The following is a 16,652-nucleotide window of genomic DNA, read 5'->3' as shown; positions in this document are numbered from 1 at the left end:
AAATTTACCCAGTGGCTCACAACATATTTTTGTAACAGACAGACACACAAACACAAACACACAAAGACACAAGCAAAATTCAAAGCACTTTGAGTTGCCTTGTGCTGAAAAGTGCAATATAAATAAATGTACCTACCTACCTACCTCCACTTATCTGCATTCCTCATTTTTAGGCACATTATGCTCTCAAGATCCAAAGAAAAACTTTGAAAATTTTTCAGAAAGTTTAGAGAACTATCAATGAAGACCACTTTAAAAGTGTATAAGAACGTTTGGGTGAATTGGAGCCATGAATGAAGAAAAATATACTTGGGATAAAGCTTTTTGCCCTCTGCTACAAACAAACACAATTAAAACTTTGGTATTTATCTAAAATCATAACTCATCTTTTAGCTTACATTGCAATATATTTTTTTTCTGGAGGTTCAGTGGGAAACACAGACTCTAAACCTTTCTATGCCGTGTAAGCTCATTTATCAGTGACTCTGGAGAAGATATTACAGTATGACTTACGGAACCAGTTAAAGGAAATGACTGGACTCTGCTGTTGGACGCAGATTGGAGCTTTGAGACAGTGCAATTTCATTTTCTGTTTGTTCTGAGGCCCAGTCGTGGTATAACTGCTGTCATCGTTACTCGTTGTCTCTGTCCAGGCTGAAGGGATCATTCTAGTCTAATGATGTGCTGAGCAGGCAGTGAACCAAAATATTAAAAAAGAGACTTATAGGACGGTCCAGTATATGTGCTGTCAGGATAGGCAGTAAATAAACTGCCTTTCAGATATGTCAGCTTGCTATATTTAAACTTTGGACAACAAATGTTGATCCAGACATGTCATTTTAGCTTCAGACTTACTCAAGATTCCCGATATTTCCTCCTGGAAATCAGTATACATGTATAATCCTGGATGTAGCTATATGTGGAAATCCTTTAAAGCCCGGTGTTGTATTAAGTTTCCCAATCCAGTGTGTCTGCACCTCGGCTTGGACTGGTGACAGTGGTTTCTCAGAGCTGAAGTGTGGCTAAAAACTTAAACTCCAAGTTGTTGTTTTTTTTTCTTTTTTGGGCATTTTTGTTACAGTAGAAGCCTGTTTACAAACATATCTAAATAGAGGTGCAACTATTTCCGTAAACAACTATCTGTGAATATTTTCTTGAAAAAAAAATAATCAATGTTTCTGTAAAAACAGCAAACAAACAAACAAACAAAAAAGTTTGGCTTTTTGTTTTTACTCTTTTCTAATGTTCCACAAAGTTTATAATTTAGAACTGATCTAACTGGACATCAACAATTAACTTTTGGAGTCAACACAATTCAAGATGGCTCCTACAGCTAATTACTCTAAAGAAGCATAAAACTGGCTGTAACTCATTAGTTGAGACTCATTCCCAACTCATACTCTGAGCTCAGATTGTGCAAGACCTTTGTTTAAAATTTTACCATGAAATATTTGGAGTCAACTCTGGCTGTCTTGTTCGCAAAATATCTCATGTACCAGACGGATATTTTTGAAACTCTCAGGAAATAATTATTGGATATACAAATACAGCCGACTAGTTTTTGGTGTCAACCCAATTTAGGATGGCCACTACAGCTAACTGACCTTAGCCAACACAAAAAAATGAATCTAACTCAGTTCTTTGTACAAGTTTTAAGCTAAAGTTTGGTCTGGTAGTAAAAGAAAGTTTTTCCCCAACACATACTCCTAGTGCTCACAAATAGCATGAGATTTTGCGTTATGGCATTAGATTGTGCAGAATGTTATTTTGAAGATTTGACCAAAAGTCCTTTTTCAATATAGACTGATCTTAGTTTAGAACTAGGCCTTCGACTCAACATGTTTTTTTTTAACTTTATAAGGTCTCAATGCAGCTGAACACGCCTCTGCCTATTGATGAACTTATTAGTAATCTCAGCTGTGTGTCTGGGTCTGCTCCCTCAGATAATAAAAGATTTCTGCTTAGGTCTATCTTCTCAATCGTCCCCTTAGAGGAGACAGTCAGCGCAGTTTCGCAGCCTTTTATCCCCACATGTGTATGCATGAAGCGATGTATTAATTTCACGGGCCGCATAAAACAAGGGATATGGAAACGGCTGCGTCTGAACAAAGATGAGTGAAACGTGGTAACCGCAGCCCATCTGGGCGCTGGACGGATTAAAAGTGACGAAGCTCTGAGCGAAGCAGGCTCGAGCGGAGGGGAGAAAAGGGAGAGAGCTTCTCCGTGCAGCATCTCATGTGTTTTTAATGAAGTTCGCGAGAGGATTCGAGCTTCTGGTAACTTCAAACACATGCACAGAGCTGAGAGCCGCGTTGTTCAGGTGAAACGTCTTTCTCTGTAAGTTAAGGGCTTCAGTGGTGAAGGAAAAAAGAATTGTTAGAAAAGATTTAACGACCCCAATTCCAAAAGCGTAGGGTCATTGTGTTAAATGTAGATGTTTACCGAAATTGATTTCATTAAACCGTATTTGATTCACAATGGAACATAGTAATCATATCAAATGCTTAAACTCGGAAAATGTACCTTTTTTTGGGGAAAAAAGGTAACTTTGAATGTCATGGCACCAACACAGCTTAAAACAGTTGGGACAGGGTTATATCTACCTCTGGGAAGCATCTCCTCTTCTTTTAACAACAGTCTGTAAACGTTTAGGAACAGAGGAAAACAGCTGCTGGAGGTTTTGGAGGCGAATGTTGTCCCATTCTCGTCTGATGTAGGATCCTAGCAGTTCAACAGTTCTGGGTCCTTGCTGGATTCGTTTCATGATGTGCCAAATGTTTTTTATTTGGTGAGAGGTCTGGACTGCAGGCAGGTCAGTTCAGCACCTGGACTCTTCTTCTGTCAAGCCCTGCTGCTGTAATGGATGCAGTATGTGGTTTAGCATCATCTTGCTGATTTATGCAAGGCCTTCCCTGAAAAAGACATCATCTGAATTGATGGCGGCTTTCCAGATGTGTAAGCTGCCCTTGCCAGAGGCAGTAATGCACCCCCATACCATCAGAGAGGCAGGCTTTTAAACTGTGCGCCAATAACAGGCTGGATGGTCCCTCTCCTCTTTAGTACGGAGGGCATGGTGTTCATGATTTACCAAAAAGTTTTTAACATTTGATCAGTCTGAGCACAGAACAGTTTTCCACTTTGTCTCAGTTCATTTTAAATGAGCTTCTGGATGGTGTTCACATCTGGCTTCTTCTTTGCATGATAGAGCTTCAACCAGCATTTGTGGATGAAACAGTGAACTGTGTTTACAGACAGGGGTTTGTGGAAGTGTTCCTGAGAGCATGTAGTGATGTCCAGAGCAGAATCAGACCTGGTTTTAATGCAGAGCTGCCCGAGGGCCTAAAAATCACAGCATCCAATGTTGACTTTCTGCCCTATTCCTTGAGCTCAGATACTTCGACAGGTTCTTGTCCTGTTTTGATGATGATATAAACTGTTGATGATGGAATATTCAAAGTCTTCCCAATTTCTTTGTTGAAGAACATTATTCTGAGATTGTTTCACTACGTTTAGATCCTTTTTTCACAGACTGTCGAACCTTGACCCATTTGTACTTCTGAGAGAATCAGCTTCTCCAAAATATTTTTTATACCCTGTCCTTTTACTGACCTGTTGCCATTTATCCTAATTATATGCTAAATGTTTGTTATTCATACCACTGACTTTTACAGCATTTTGCTGCCCATGGCTGATCTTTTTTTAGATGTGTTGCTACCATTAAGTTCAAAATTACTTTAAAAATGATCTTATTTTTTCCTAAAATTTAGTACAATTTATTAGTTTCAACATTTGTTCTACTTACTATGCCCCTTTGTTAATAAAATATGGCTTTATGAGATTTGGAGTCCATTTTTATTGACATTGTCCCATGTTTTTTTTTTAACTGGGAATGCATTTTCTTGATCACTTTTAGTCTGACAGCCATGACAGTTAGACATATGAAAACGGTTTTCCTCTGTTTTTTTGTTTACTTTCCACTCTACGAACAAATTTTTCATTTAAAACCACAACCCCATGCGTCTGTCTTTTCATCGTTGTTTCATTTTGTCATTAATGACTGATGTGTAAAACAAAGAAAGTCGGGCTTAATTCCCAGACTTACCACAAGAAATGCAGTAAGAGTAATACGATACAAAGGCAGTTTCCTGGAGAACAGCTGTCGACGCGACACTAACTCAAAAGCTGATGGAGGATTTATTAACTAATAAGCCAAGTAACTGTCTTATCTTCTGTGCTTGAGATGAGTAATTGCAGATTTTGATAGATTTCCCAGATCTGTCACCTAAAGAAAACTCAAGGTTTCTCCCCGTGAAATGTAGCTTATAAAATTTCTCGGTTAGTGAACTTTTTTCACCTCAAAAATTAGCCAGCTGGCAAAGTCTTCAGCAAAATATCTTATCACTTTGATTAATATTTATGTGTTTTCTGAAACAATAGCATGAGCTGATAGGACCGCCTTGCTGTTTGGCTGAGTCTGTGGTTCTTTCATGAGTGCAGAAGGAGATTATTGAGTTTGCTCGGCTGCATGTGTGACAACATGTGGGGAAGTTACAAGATGGATGTACGGTTTCCCTTCCCCTGATCCTGTTATGGCTATCAGTTTGTGTTTTGTCTTTAAATGTTTCCTTTTCTGAGACTGTTAACTAATGTTTCTACTCTGGAAATGCTTAGTTTTTGTAATTTTATTTGCTCATCACACGTGGAGAAGTCATCTTTGCTACTGCCACTTGAAGGACAGGAATACTTAGCTAACAACCAGTAAGGTCAAAGGGACGAGTGCAAGTAAATTCATACAAAATAAAAATAAAAATGAAGCCGTGATAAGAAATAATGGCTTTGTAGATGTTTTGGTAAAACCTTGGAAACAACATTATGGAAAATGTCCTACTCAGGGTATGTGTTGTGAATGACTCTCAGCTACTACCACATCCAACTTTAACTCAGTATCTATAAAACTGACTTTAGTGTTGTCCAATGTTGACAAATTGTGGCAGACATCTTGAAGTGAATAGACTAATGAGTTGTAGAGGTACATCCAATCATTAGTTTCTGAAAGTTTCTTTAAAATCCATCCAGTGGTTCATGAGATATTTTGCTAACACAAACAGGGTTGAATCCAACAGTTATTGCCAAAGTTTAAAGCAAAGCTCTTGTACAATGAGTAGCATGTAGAGTATGTGATGTTGAATGACTCTCAGCTACAACCACACTGAATCTAAGGACAAAATCTCTAAAGGTGGATGAATTGTAGCCACATTTGGGTTTTTTAAGGTCAGTTGGCTGTAGTGGCCATCTTGCATTGAGTTGGATTCAATAGTTAATCAGTTGTAGATGTACATTCAGGGATTATTTCCTGAAAGTTTCGTTAAAATTCGTCTCATGGTTCATGAGATATTTTGTCAACAGGCAGAAGAAGTGGACTTTGAATAGTCAATCTTGCAGAATCTGTTAGTGCTTAGAATATGTGTTGGCGACCCTTCTTAGCTGCTACCACAGCAAATTTTAGCGCGATATCTGTAAAAATTATAACCATTGTTGTGTTTTTTAAGACCGGTTGGATGATGCAGCTATCTTTACTCAGGTTGACTCTAAAAGTCAATCAGTTGTGCATCCAGTGATTACTTTCTGTAAGTGTGATTAAAATTCATCCAGTGGTATCTAGGTAACAATCCCGCACATGAACACGTGCATAAATGCACACAGACACAGGCAAAGACGTTAACCTCCGCCCTCAACAGTGGGTTATAAATACTTTTACACAAAAATCAGTTGCAACATACGCCATAATACTTGCAGAACATAACAGCAGTTTTTAGAACAAAACAAATTCAATTAGTGTTCTGAGGTAGTTGATTGTACGCTTTAATGTCGTCCACATCCTGCACTATTTCCTAATGTTTAATTGCTTCCAGTTAGGTTTTTTTTTTTCCTTTTTCTTCGCAGTGTATCAGTGATACAACTCAGAGTTCTTGTAATTAATACTGAAGTCGTGAGCTCGATCTGCTGTAAAGGGAATTCATCTCAGTTTCACCGGTAGTTTGACAGAGTCCTGGACATGGTTCCACTCAACAGCTTTGCCCTTGTGGGATATTAAGCGAGCCCCCCGATGGGGAGGGGCGCCGAGTGATGGTAGATGGCAGCTGCTGCTTCACCTTCACGGACATCTCTGCCTCCAGCATTCAGCTTTTTTTCCACTCCGTTACCCTGATGATTTTCTATGTTTTATATATTTTTGTGTGTTTTCATATGAACATTGAGTTGCCTTTTTTCTTAAAAAGCAAGCAACATTTTACAGTGTCCACACACACTTTATTTTTATCCATCTGCGTTTTCACTTTCTCTGTGGCCTCATGGATGGCTCACGATTGCATTATTTATGTGTTCATACGCGCTGTACGCTCATAAAAACTAAGTTGAACACCTTTTTTTGTGGAAATACTTTTATTTTTTCCTAAAAACTCCTTGTTTAGAATCAGATTTTCCCTCTGCGTTTGAATTGCAGGCTGCGTCTCGCAGAGAAAGTGACGGGTAAAGAAACAATGGGTCTTGAAAAGTTGGGGGCTTAAATAGAAAAGCGAGGAATTATGAAAGGGGAATAAAGTTTTATATGAAGATTAGGGTTGTGCATTTGTAATCCACAAAAAAAAAAACGAGCAAAATCTCCCGTTGATCCTTTTGATTGACTGCTGTTGTTGCTCCTTGCCCTCCAGAGTTTTTCCTCTTCGGAGACTGCTCTTCCTGTGGTTATAAAGCAAGAAGGTGGTAAAACTCAGAAGCAGTTGTTTAACTTTCCTCAGTCTGAGGGAAATTATTTCAGTCTACTGTGAAAAGAGACACAACTGAGCCTTGTGTTACTTAAATGAAACAACTCAATTCTTCAGTTTGTTGCGTTTCGTTTTGCAACTACATCTGATATTTTTTGTGATATTTGCCTGCTCCCTTCCTTTGTTCACTACTCACTGGCAGACCACACACACACACACACACACACCTCAACATGCTTTAAACAAGATTTCTATGTAGTTGAGAACCCCCATCAGACAAATGTTTTCCACATTAGTTGTGGAAAATAAAACCATAGCACAAAAATCACTGCATCACACATTTTGTTGAGTGTATTTCTTGACAATAATCACTTTACATTTTAATGTTGATGCTGAACAATATTAAAGTGAAGCCCTGGAATCTAATTTGATTTCCTCTGCTGCTGGAGTTCTCGTTCTTACTCCGGTGTGTCTGGTGAGTAAAATCTAGGACATTTTGTCGCAGGGGACCTGCTGAAGTTTGTAACTTTGCGTGTCAGGATTCCTTCTGTGAGAATAAACAAGAGTCTTCACACCAGCTTGGAATTGTCATCGTTCTGCTGCAGTTTCACAGACGGCTGCAGTCTCCCCCCCACCCCCCATTAATATCCCCATAAAATTAAATAAATGTTTTAAGAGAGGCATTCAAACAGAAAAAAGATGAAAAAAAGAAAAAAACATCATCTTGGGGTTTTTGTAACAGGATAATAAAATCAGAAGAATTTGGGTTTCCTTATCCAGTCACCAAACCGAATGGTACAGATACTACACCCATAATCTATAGATGAATAAATAGGAATGTTTTTTTGCCAAAAGCTTCCAGAACCGTCTGGTTTCTTGCATGACAAAGTAGGGTGTGCCATTTACCATAAACCATTTTACCGTCTTACGCAATACTTAGCCCAAAGTTAGTTGGTATAATGTTCAGCCAAAGGCTAACGAAGAAGAAGAAAAACTTAACCTAATGCAACGAGGAATCCTTCAAGGAATGCATGTTGCCCTTTGCTTTTCATGCCCAAGTTTTAAACAAAGATCTCGCTCAATCTGTTAGCATTGACTGTATGACCCTCAGCTACTACCACACCAAATTTCATCTCAGTGTCCTTAAAATCAACTGAATTATAACCATGTTTGTTTTTGCTAAGTTTGATTAGCTGTGGTGAACATCTTGAATTAGGCTGACTCAAAATGGTAAGAACTTGTAGATGTACACAATGAATATTTCCTGAAAGATTCATTAAAATATGTCTAGTGGATCATATGATATTTTGCTAACAGAGAGCATTGAGTCTAATAGTTAAGGCCAAAGATCCCACAGGATCTCTTAACTCTTGAAGTATGTTGGGGATGGACCACAGCTACTACCACCCCAAATTTTAGAACAAAATCTGTGGCGACCATCTTGAATCAAGTTGACACAGAAAGAAAAAACAAAATTCTAAGATGTAGTAAGTTTCAAAACATGTAAAAAATGGTTTTTTTTTTGCTGAAATGCAATTAATTAAAGGTGTGCTTTAGATTAGAAGCTATTTAGTCAACTGTGAAACAGGAAGTAGGTGGTAGAAATCATAATGCTGAACTTAAAGCATACATGAACGTACATCAGCCGGAGGAGAGTAAATTTGTGAATGAGTTTGTTAACACTCAGTGCCAAAAGAACTGGTGGTTCTTACTTCACTGTAATTAATTCAAACATACCTCCACCAGGCTTCGTGACCCAGATATTTGGTATTTCCGGCTGAGGTTCTTCCCTTGGGTGAAGTGTAGCAGTTGTATGACACGTTCATGAACTCCCTCCTGCATTAATATTGATCGAGCGTTGTACGGCACAAGCATGTATATTTCAGTGGGTGTGCAACTATCCAGACAGTGGTCGTCTGGCTGTCTGAGGGGCGGATCCTGCTTCAGAGTGATTAGATCGAGGGCGATTTGGTTTTAATTGGCCCGACTGTGCAAATAAACTGAAACTGATATCCACCTTTCTTGTAGAAACTTAATTAGAGGAAACATGAGTATATGTACATAGATGGAGAATCAAATAAACGCAGGGACGGCACACACACATGCACCGCGACAGCTGGGCTTAGAAATAGGACGTCTATATCCAGATATCCAGGGAAAGGCAACTGAGGGGATCATGTGGGTCGTAGCTGTCGACCCCCTTAAGTCCACACACAACCCAAACAGCATGAAAACTGAGACGCAAGGCACTCATCTATCTATTTCCACTACAGCCTTTATTACACTCTGGACTTCCGCTGTCTGTTTTACCACAGCCTTACAAATACTTAAACATTTAAACAGAATTGCAAGGAAAAACACAATGTTACTACAGCACTGAAGCAGTTATGAACCAAGTGAAAGCAATTACAGTACAGATCATCTATTAGCCAAAGTATAGCTCCATGAGATTTGAATCCTGTTTTTTTTTTTTTGTTCAGTTTTTGCACCTCTCCGAGCATAAAATTGAACCACATCACAGGAAAATTTACGGCTTAAAAAGAATTACAGTAGTGTTCATCATAAAATCTGAAACAAAAGAAAACTGATTTACTGTTAGATGTGTTAAATTGTAATATAATTCATTTATTTTATCATACGTATATGCGTAGCAAATTACAGCCTGATGATCATAGCAATACAGTTTTAAATTTCTATTTAAATGTGCCCCCTGGTTGCAGATTTAGGTCAGACACAAAACATTGAACTGATGTTTTTTTCTAATCCCAATGCTAGTCTTTAGAAATCAGGGCAATTGTCTACAAAACCTTTTTTTTATTTTTATTTTGGGCCACTATATATTCTTCATATAACAAAATACACCAATACTTGCTTTGCCTAAATAAACATATATTTACCAACACTTAGAACAACTTGTACACTTAAAAACAATATATAGAAAAACATTTGTTCTTAAAAAAACTGAGCTGTGGGTTGCAGTGAGCTGGTTGTAGCAGCTGCTGCTGCATCTTCCTTTTCCTTCTTTGTAACCGATTAAGTATACATAGGCATGGCTGCTTGCCAGTTTTTAAAAAGTGTCCAATAGCAGTGGCTAATTAAAATCGGTCGGCCAATTAATTGGGAATCTCTGCTTTAAGTGTGTCACCTGTTTAAGTGGCAGTAAAATGAGCTGCAAATCTACCTCTGTTGAAAATCATTGTTTCCTTTTAGTAGCTTCCTGTGCTTCCTCTGACTTCACATTTTAATTAGATTATTGTACAGATATTACACATACTGTAGCTAACTTTGACTCTTTTTAACTCAGTAAAAGGTACAAGTTAGCTGGTTTCAGTTGCACATGACAGAAAATCTTTTTTTTTTTTAGTTTTTAGTTTTGGGTTGAACAGTCACCGTTCAGTCCTATCAAGCTGAAAACTGTCTGATTCCGATCACCAGCTAATTGACTGATGCGTCCCTGATTCTGACATTTGATAGTAAAATAATCTTTGTCTTTATTTTTGTCTAACTATTTTGTCTAACTTTACTGTGGATAAAGAGCTTGCCTGTGTTTGTTCTTGGTGATGAAGCAAAAGCAGTTAAAGACGAAAAACATGGAACTTGGAACTTTTTGACTTTGGGTCCTGTTTAGTTTGGCTGCGGGTAGCTGTGGCGTGCCCAACCAAATCTGCTAAACCCATTAGATGGGACAGGCAGAGGGAGGAAGAGAAGAAGGAGGAGTGAACATTCAAAGGAACGGGGAGATGAAGCTGTTCCTCCTTGCTGAGGTTCAACAACATAAACCTGCTCGAGCACATCCTCTTATTTCAAATGATCACATGTGGAAAACACTGTGGGTTTTGATTATTCGGTAACAGTTCTTAAGAGTGGAGGATGTATTTGAGGCTTTGAGGGATGGGTGCTGCAGAGTCAGATTATGGAGGAGCAACGCCAGATATAATGTGGCTGAGACTGTATGGAGCCCTCCAGGGTTGGCCATGTCTGTCGGTGTAACGTTGCTATGGTTCATATGCAGATGTCATGGTCAGAAAGAAAAACAATATTGGTACCGATAAGTTAAAAGGTTGGATGTTAGTTGAAATGAAAACTCTTAAATTGACTCAAACAATAAAAAATAAATATATTTTATTACATTTGGCAGTATGAGGGAATGAATCAAATTTTCCTCTTCCGATCATCTGTTTAATCTTGTCCCCTTCAGCCTTTATTATTTCCATTCCTCAGATCACGTATTCCAGAGTAAAACACAAGTGTATTACAGCACATGTCGAAAAGGGAGATGACGTCATGGGCCGACTTTTCATTGACAGTGACAGATTAAAGCCATGTGATATGTTAATCAATGTAACCTTTTATTGGCGCTCATATGAAGTGACGAGGGAGGGAGCACGTAAAAACACAAAAATTGTCTCTGTGCGCGCACATTTTGGAATACACCCTTTTTGACTCCAGCAAAAAGTTTGCCTTCACGACTCAGTGGTCCCTAAAGACAATACGACTGTCGGGCCAAAGCAAACGATAATCATTCTTGTATGGATGTAACTTTTTCTTATTCTATCCCACATGCACATTTTCCTTTTTTTTTTTCCTTTGTTCTTTGCTTTTCCTTTTCCCTCTTCCCCAGTGGATGCATTATGTTACCAAACTGTGGGTAAATTTGATTGGAGTTTGGTGTGAAAAGGACCAGTCTCTGACTCGAAGTTTTCCTCTCAGCCAGAAAGCCTTCATCAACACACCCTTAATTGTCTCGTTTAGGGATCTTATTTTAGCTTCTCTTTATCTTCCCACTCTCGTTCAAAGACGCAAAAGTGCCGTCCACACAAACACACGCGTCTGCTTTTACAAACCATGGGTGTGTGCAGATGTTCCAGACATGTGCTCAGAATTTGCTCTGCTCTCCGTCATTGTTTAGGAGTGCAGCAACTGTCCAGAGCAGCCGTCTGAACCAGATGTAGAGGTCAGTGACCGAGTCGGGGAGGGGGGGGGGGAGTATCAGTGTCCCTCCCTCTGTCCCAGTGGAGCTATAGTCTTTATTAATCCTTCCTCTTTAGGGCCTTCATAAACTACCGCAGGAGATCAGGGTTTTAGAAAGACTGGTGAAATGGAACATTGAAGCAGGATTTGTTAGATATAAAATTAGTTTTTTATTATCACCTGTTGCCATGAAAAGGCCAGTGCCATGTAATTTCCTTTGTGTGTGTGTTTATGTGTGTGTCTGTTAGCAAAATATCTCATGAACCAGTGAGTAAACTTTCATAAAGCTCTCAGAAAGTAATCACTGGATTTACAACAGACTAACCTTTGAAGTCAACCCAATTTGAAATGGCTGTTTTATTTTGCCTTTCTCAAGGTCAGTGAGTTTTTTTTGGAAATTTAAGGAAAAAAAACATTGTAACCTGTGAACAGAATTTTTGCTCATGGACTAAGAAGATTACTTCTAATATCGTCAAGAAACTCTGAAATTAGTGAATTATATTTCACTTTTACAAGTGTTTTAACTTGTCTCCATCTGTCACCATTATTTTCACTGTACTCCTAAAACTGAGCCTAAGTCTGACGCTACATGTATTGAGAACATTTGAGTTTAAAGTAGGCTATGTGCAAACACTTCAGCTGGCAACAGGCTTGCTTTTGCTTGAGGGTCGGAAGAAATTCCTAAAGTTAACTGTCCACATTATATATGCGCTATGGGAGTGATTTTCTGGGTGAATATAGCTGGCCAATATGGGCCAACACCCAGCACTTTCAACTCTCTTTTCAGTCTACTACCTCTGTTTCCCTGCATCGCACATTTATAATGCTAAGACAGCAACAACTCCTTCATATTCCCAGAAGTTTAGGTATTGATCTTCAGATCAATGTGGAAGATTTCAGGAGCAGGAGCCCTCTGGTGACAAAGTCAATCAATGATTCATGTGAGGTGGATCTTGATGTGGCAGGATGCTTTAAAAAGCTGTGTGCTCAAGAAATCTTCACTTACAAACACAGGGCAGAACATACATAAATTCCAAAGTAATCTAGATATTTCTGCACTTCATTAAAGAGTAAAACTGTGTGAGAATTCCTTTAAAGTTGCACAGACTTGCCAGAGTAGTTATGAGTCTTACTGTAGTTTGCGAAAGTCCTGTACGTGTGTCAAACTTGGGTCAATTACCATATGCAAATAATTATAGGCGTTTGTTTTAATATTCTGGAAGTACCAGATGGTGGCTTTTAGTTTGCTGCTGGGAAACTCAGAACTCAGAGAGTGTCAGGTGAGTTTTAGAAAGCTCTTTAAAGCTGTGTGATTAATAGTTCACACAATAAGGCCTATCCAAGTTCTTGGCAAACTTGGCAAACCATCATTTTTTTAAATCTAAAATGCCTGATGCAGGACTTTATTGAGAGTTTTTGCAGGTATTACTGTTTGGATTTAGTTCCAGTACATGACAGATAAGATTAGAGTTACATTTTCCCATAAAAGTTTTTACTGTAGCAGGTATAGGTTTACTTTTTCACGTTTTATATATTGGAATTCTTAGGGAAATAACATTTTTCATCTTAATGCCAAATTCAGTGTGTTTACTGTTTTTGTATTGCATAATGTGCATTTCTCTGGAAATTTCAACTCCCAGCCTGCAGTAAAAAAGTAAAAGTTGTCCTCAAGATAAATATACTTTATGGTTTGTTCGCAGTGTGGCTCAAACTGACATGGACCCTTGACAGACTTAAATTTTCATGCATTTTTAAAATTGCTGCGCTGAGGAGCTCTTTCCAAAAATGCTATATATATATACTTTATAGGGAACAAAGCAGAAATTCATCAGGCAACATCTTTAATATTAGTTCTGGACTGTAAAAGTGTTAGCACGCTGTCATAAAGGGATTTAGGATACATATTCGTCTTTGAAATATAGAACATTTTGATGTCATTTTGTGCCAAGAGAGATCTGAGGGAAAATTTCAAGATGTTTTCAAACTTTAAAAAGTAGAAAAGTTTCACAATTTCACAACACAAAAAACATGCTCTAATTTGTTCTCTCTCTTTTTATCCTTTTTTCCAGGATTAGCAGAGCCCAGCCATGCCAGTAACAAGTAACAGGTCAAGGCGGAGGGCCTGGGCCAGCGGACCCTGTGTACGCTCAAGCCTTTGCCAACAGAATGTGCTGTTTTATTTCTTCATTGCCCTGGTTCAGTCCACAGCTGTTCTGGGAGCGCTGGAACTCCAGCTGGATGAGGGCCAACCAGCGGGGACGATTGTTGGCGACATCAGTGCAGGATTACCACCCGGTGAAACCGCAAGCCTTTATTTCATCTCGGATCAGGAGGGCACAGGTATTAGCAACGATCTCCACATTGACGAGACCACGGGCATCATTACCACAGCACGCCGTCTGGACCGCGAGGAGAGAGACCACTACAAGTTCATTGCTGTGACAGTGACGGGTGTCACTATTGAGGTGTCTATCACTGTTAACGACATTAACGATCACGCACCTGCGTTCCCCAAAAAGAAAGTCGTTCTTAAGATTCCTGAGCACACAGCAGTGGGGACCAGGTTTTCCCTGGACCCTGCGACTGATGCTGACAAAGACCAGCTGACCACCCAAGGCTATGCCATTCGAGAGGGTAACGTAGGCCAGACATTCAGACTTGAGACTAAGAGGGGTGCTAACAAGGTCCTGTATCTAGATTTGGTGGTGAATGGACTGCTAGACAGAGAGAAACGCTCATTGTACACCCTGGTCATAGAGGCCTTTGATGGAGGCTCACCCAGGAGGGTTGGATCCATGACTCTGGAAGTGACAGTGACTGACATCAATGATCACACACCCGTCTTCAATCAGAGCCGATACCATGCAATCATTTCTGAAAGTCTCCCACAAGGAAGCAGCATTCTGCAGGTTAGATCAAGTCTTTTTTGAGTATTTGGGAGGCAACAAATTTTACGTTTGCTAAGGTTTTTTACTTGCTTTGTCTGCAGGTGTTTGCAGCAGATGAGGATGAAGGAGATAATGGTCTTGTCCTTTATGAAATCAACCGCCGTCAGAGTGATCCTGACCGCTACTTTGTCATTGATCTAAAGACAGGAGTCATTACTCTAAATAAACCTTTAGACTTTGAGCTGAAGAGGGTTCATGAACTGGTGGTCCAGGCCAAGGATAATGCCAGCCAGCCTGAGGTAATTGCTTTACAGCTATTCATTATAGTGCATTAGGACAATATGTGATCCTTAGTAATCACTGGTTGCAGATGGTGGTAAATTGTTTTCTTCTTTTAGATTGAAAGGGCAAATGACTGTTTATCAGACACAAATTATCTTTAGTTTTTGAAAAAATTATATATAAATGTGCACACACAAGTAATATTTGTAATATTTTCTAGTGCCACAGTGACAGTCTTATTAATTATTTGGCAAAAAGATATTTCAAGAGCTGTTTCAAATATTGTAATTACATCTGGTTCATGTATTTATGCCACCTGTTAGATTTAGTTCAGTTACATTAGTGGTTCTTTGACTTTCCTTTAAGAGCATCATCAGATCAAAATTGTATTATTCTAATATTTTAGTTTATGACATTTTTATCTTTACGACCCCCAAAATCTGCAAGAGCCTTTTCCACACTATTTCATTTGTGGTTCAATCAACATTTTTGCATTGTTCACTGTGCAAAGTTGATAAAAACGGCAAATCTTTCTAATTTTGGAAAACAATTTAATGTTTGTTTTTTTTTCATTTGGAAAAAAAACCCCACTGTATGTGCTTTTTATTTGCAAAAATGAGTTACCTTCAGATGAGCTTTATGAGACCTAATTTATGCACTCTTGTATTGTTTTTTCAGATTTTTTTTCAGTTTTTTTTGTAACTCAAACTGATCGGAGCACCAAGTAAAACTGACTATTGTACTGTTGTCTTCTTCCAGGTGACTAATGCTTTTGTGACTATTCATGTCCGTGACTTTAATGACAACCAGCCCACCATGACCATCATCTTCCTCAGTGAGGATGGCTCTCCAAGAATTTCAGAAGGAGCCCAGCCAGGCCAGTACGTAGCTCGAATATCTGTCACTGACCCAGACTATGGAGAGTACGCAAACGTTAATGTCTCCCTGGAGGGGGGGGATGGGAAGTTTGCGCTCACAACCAAGGACAGCATCATTTACCTGATATATGTGGATCAGGTCTTGGACAGAGAAGAGCGAGATTCGTATGACCTTAGGGTGATGGCCACTGACTCAGGCACACCTCCCCTCAGGGCAGAGTCCTCCTTCACCATCCAAGTGACTGATGTCAATGACAACCCTCCTCTGTTTGACCAGCAGGCCTACAGACAAACCATTCCTGAGGTTGTGTATCCTGGGTCCTTTGTTCTCCAGGTAACAGCCAGGGACAAGGACCAGGGTCCCAATGGGGATGTGCGATATAGCCTACTGAAGGGCAAAAACTCTCGCTCGGACTGGTTCTCAATCGATCCAATTACAGGGATCATTACCACTGCGACTGCTCTGGACTTTGAATCAGAGCCGGCCCCGAGTGTAACTGTTGTTGCGATGGATGGTGGCCGCCCGTCTCTTTCATCCACAGTGAAGGTAGACATTGTGCTACAGGATGTTAATGACAACACACCTGAGTTTTCCAAAGACTTCTATGATGCCTCCATCAAAGAGAACACCCCTGCTGGTACCTGCTTTTTAGAGGTAAGAAAAACACAGATAAAAGAATCATACTTTTCCCCACTTAATCTTCAGCTCTGCCTCTTTTGTTCTGTTTTTACTTTTCATTTGGTGGAAAGCACAGTTTTAGTTTCTATTTGTGCTCATTTTTACTGTCTTGGCCGCAACATTGTTGTCCTACTTAACTTTTACAGGTAAAATCGTGTAATTTATGTTTTTTATTTTTATTTTCTGCTTT

At 39.2% G+C, this 16,652-nt stretch overlaps 1 protein-coding gene across 2 annotated transcripts in view; it reads left to right on the top strand.

Moving 5' to 3' along the window:
* The window catches only part of LOC108236991 (protocadherin-16), a 91,138-nt gene that overhangs the window by 10,803 nt on the left and 63,683 nt on the right, over positions 1–16,652 (top strand). For both annotated transcript variants that reach the window (XM_037979074.1, XM_017418138.3), the window contains exons 2-4: positions 13,805–14,644; positions 14,725–14,922; positions 15,665–16,438. In XM_037979074.1, the coding sequence (XP_037835002.1) occupies positions 13,823–14,644; positions 14,725–14,922; positions 15,665–16,438 (1,794 nt within the window). In that variant the 5' untranslated portion in view covers positions 13,805–13,822. The remainder of the gene's footprint in view (positions 1–13,804; positions 14,645–14,724; positions 14,923–15,664; positions 16,439–16,652) is intronic.

Source organism: Kryptolebias marmoratus, linkage group LG13 (assembly GCF_001649575.2).
Source record: "Kryptolebias marmoratus isolate JLee-2015 linkage group LG13, ASM164957v2, whole genome shotgun sequence".
Lineage (NCBI taxonomy): Eukaryota > Metazoa > Chordata > Actinopteri > Cyprinodontiformes > Rivulidae > Kryptolebias > Kryptolebias marmoratus.
Note: the sequence above shows the minus strand (reverse complement) of the source record. Positions and strands in the feature narration are given on the sequence as shown.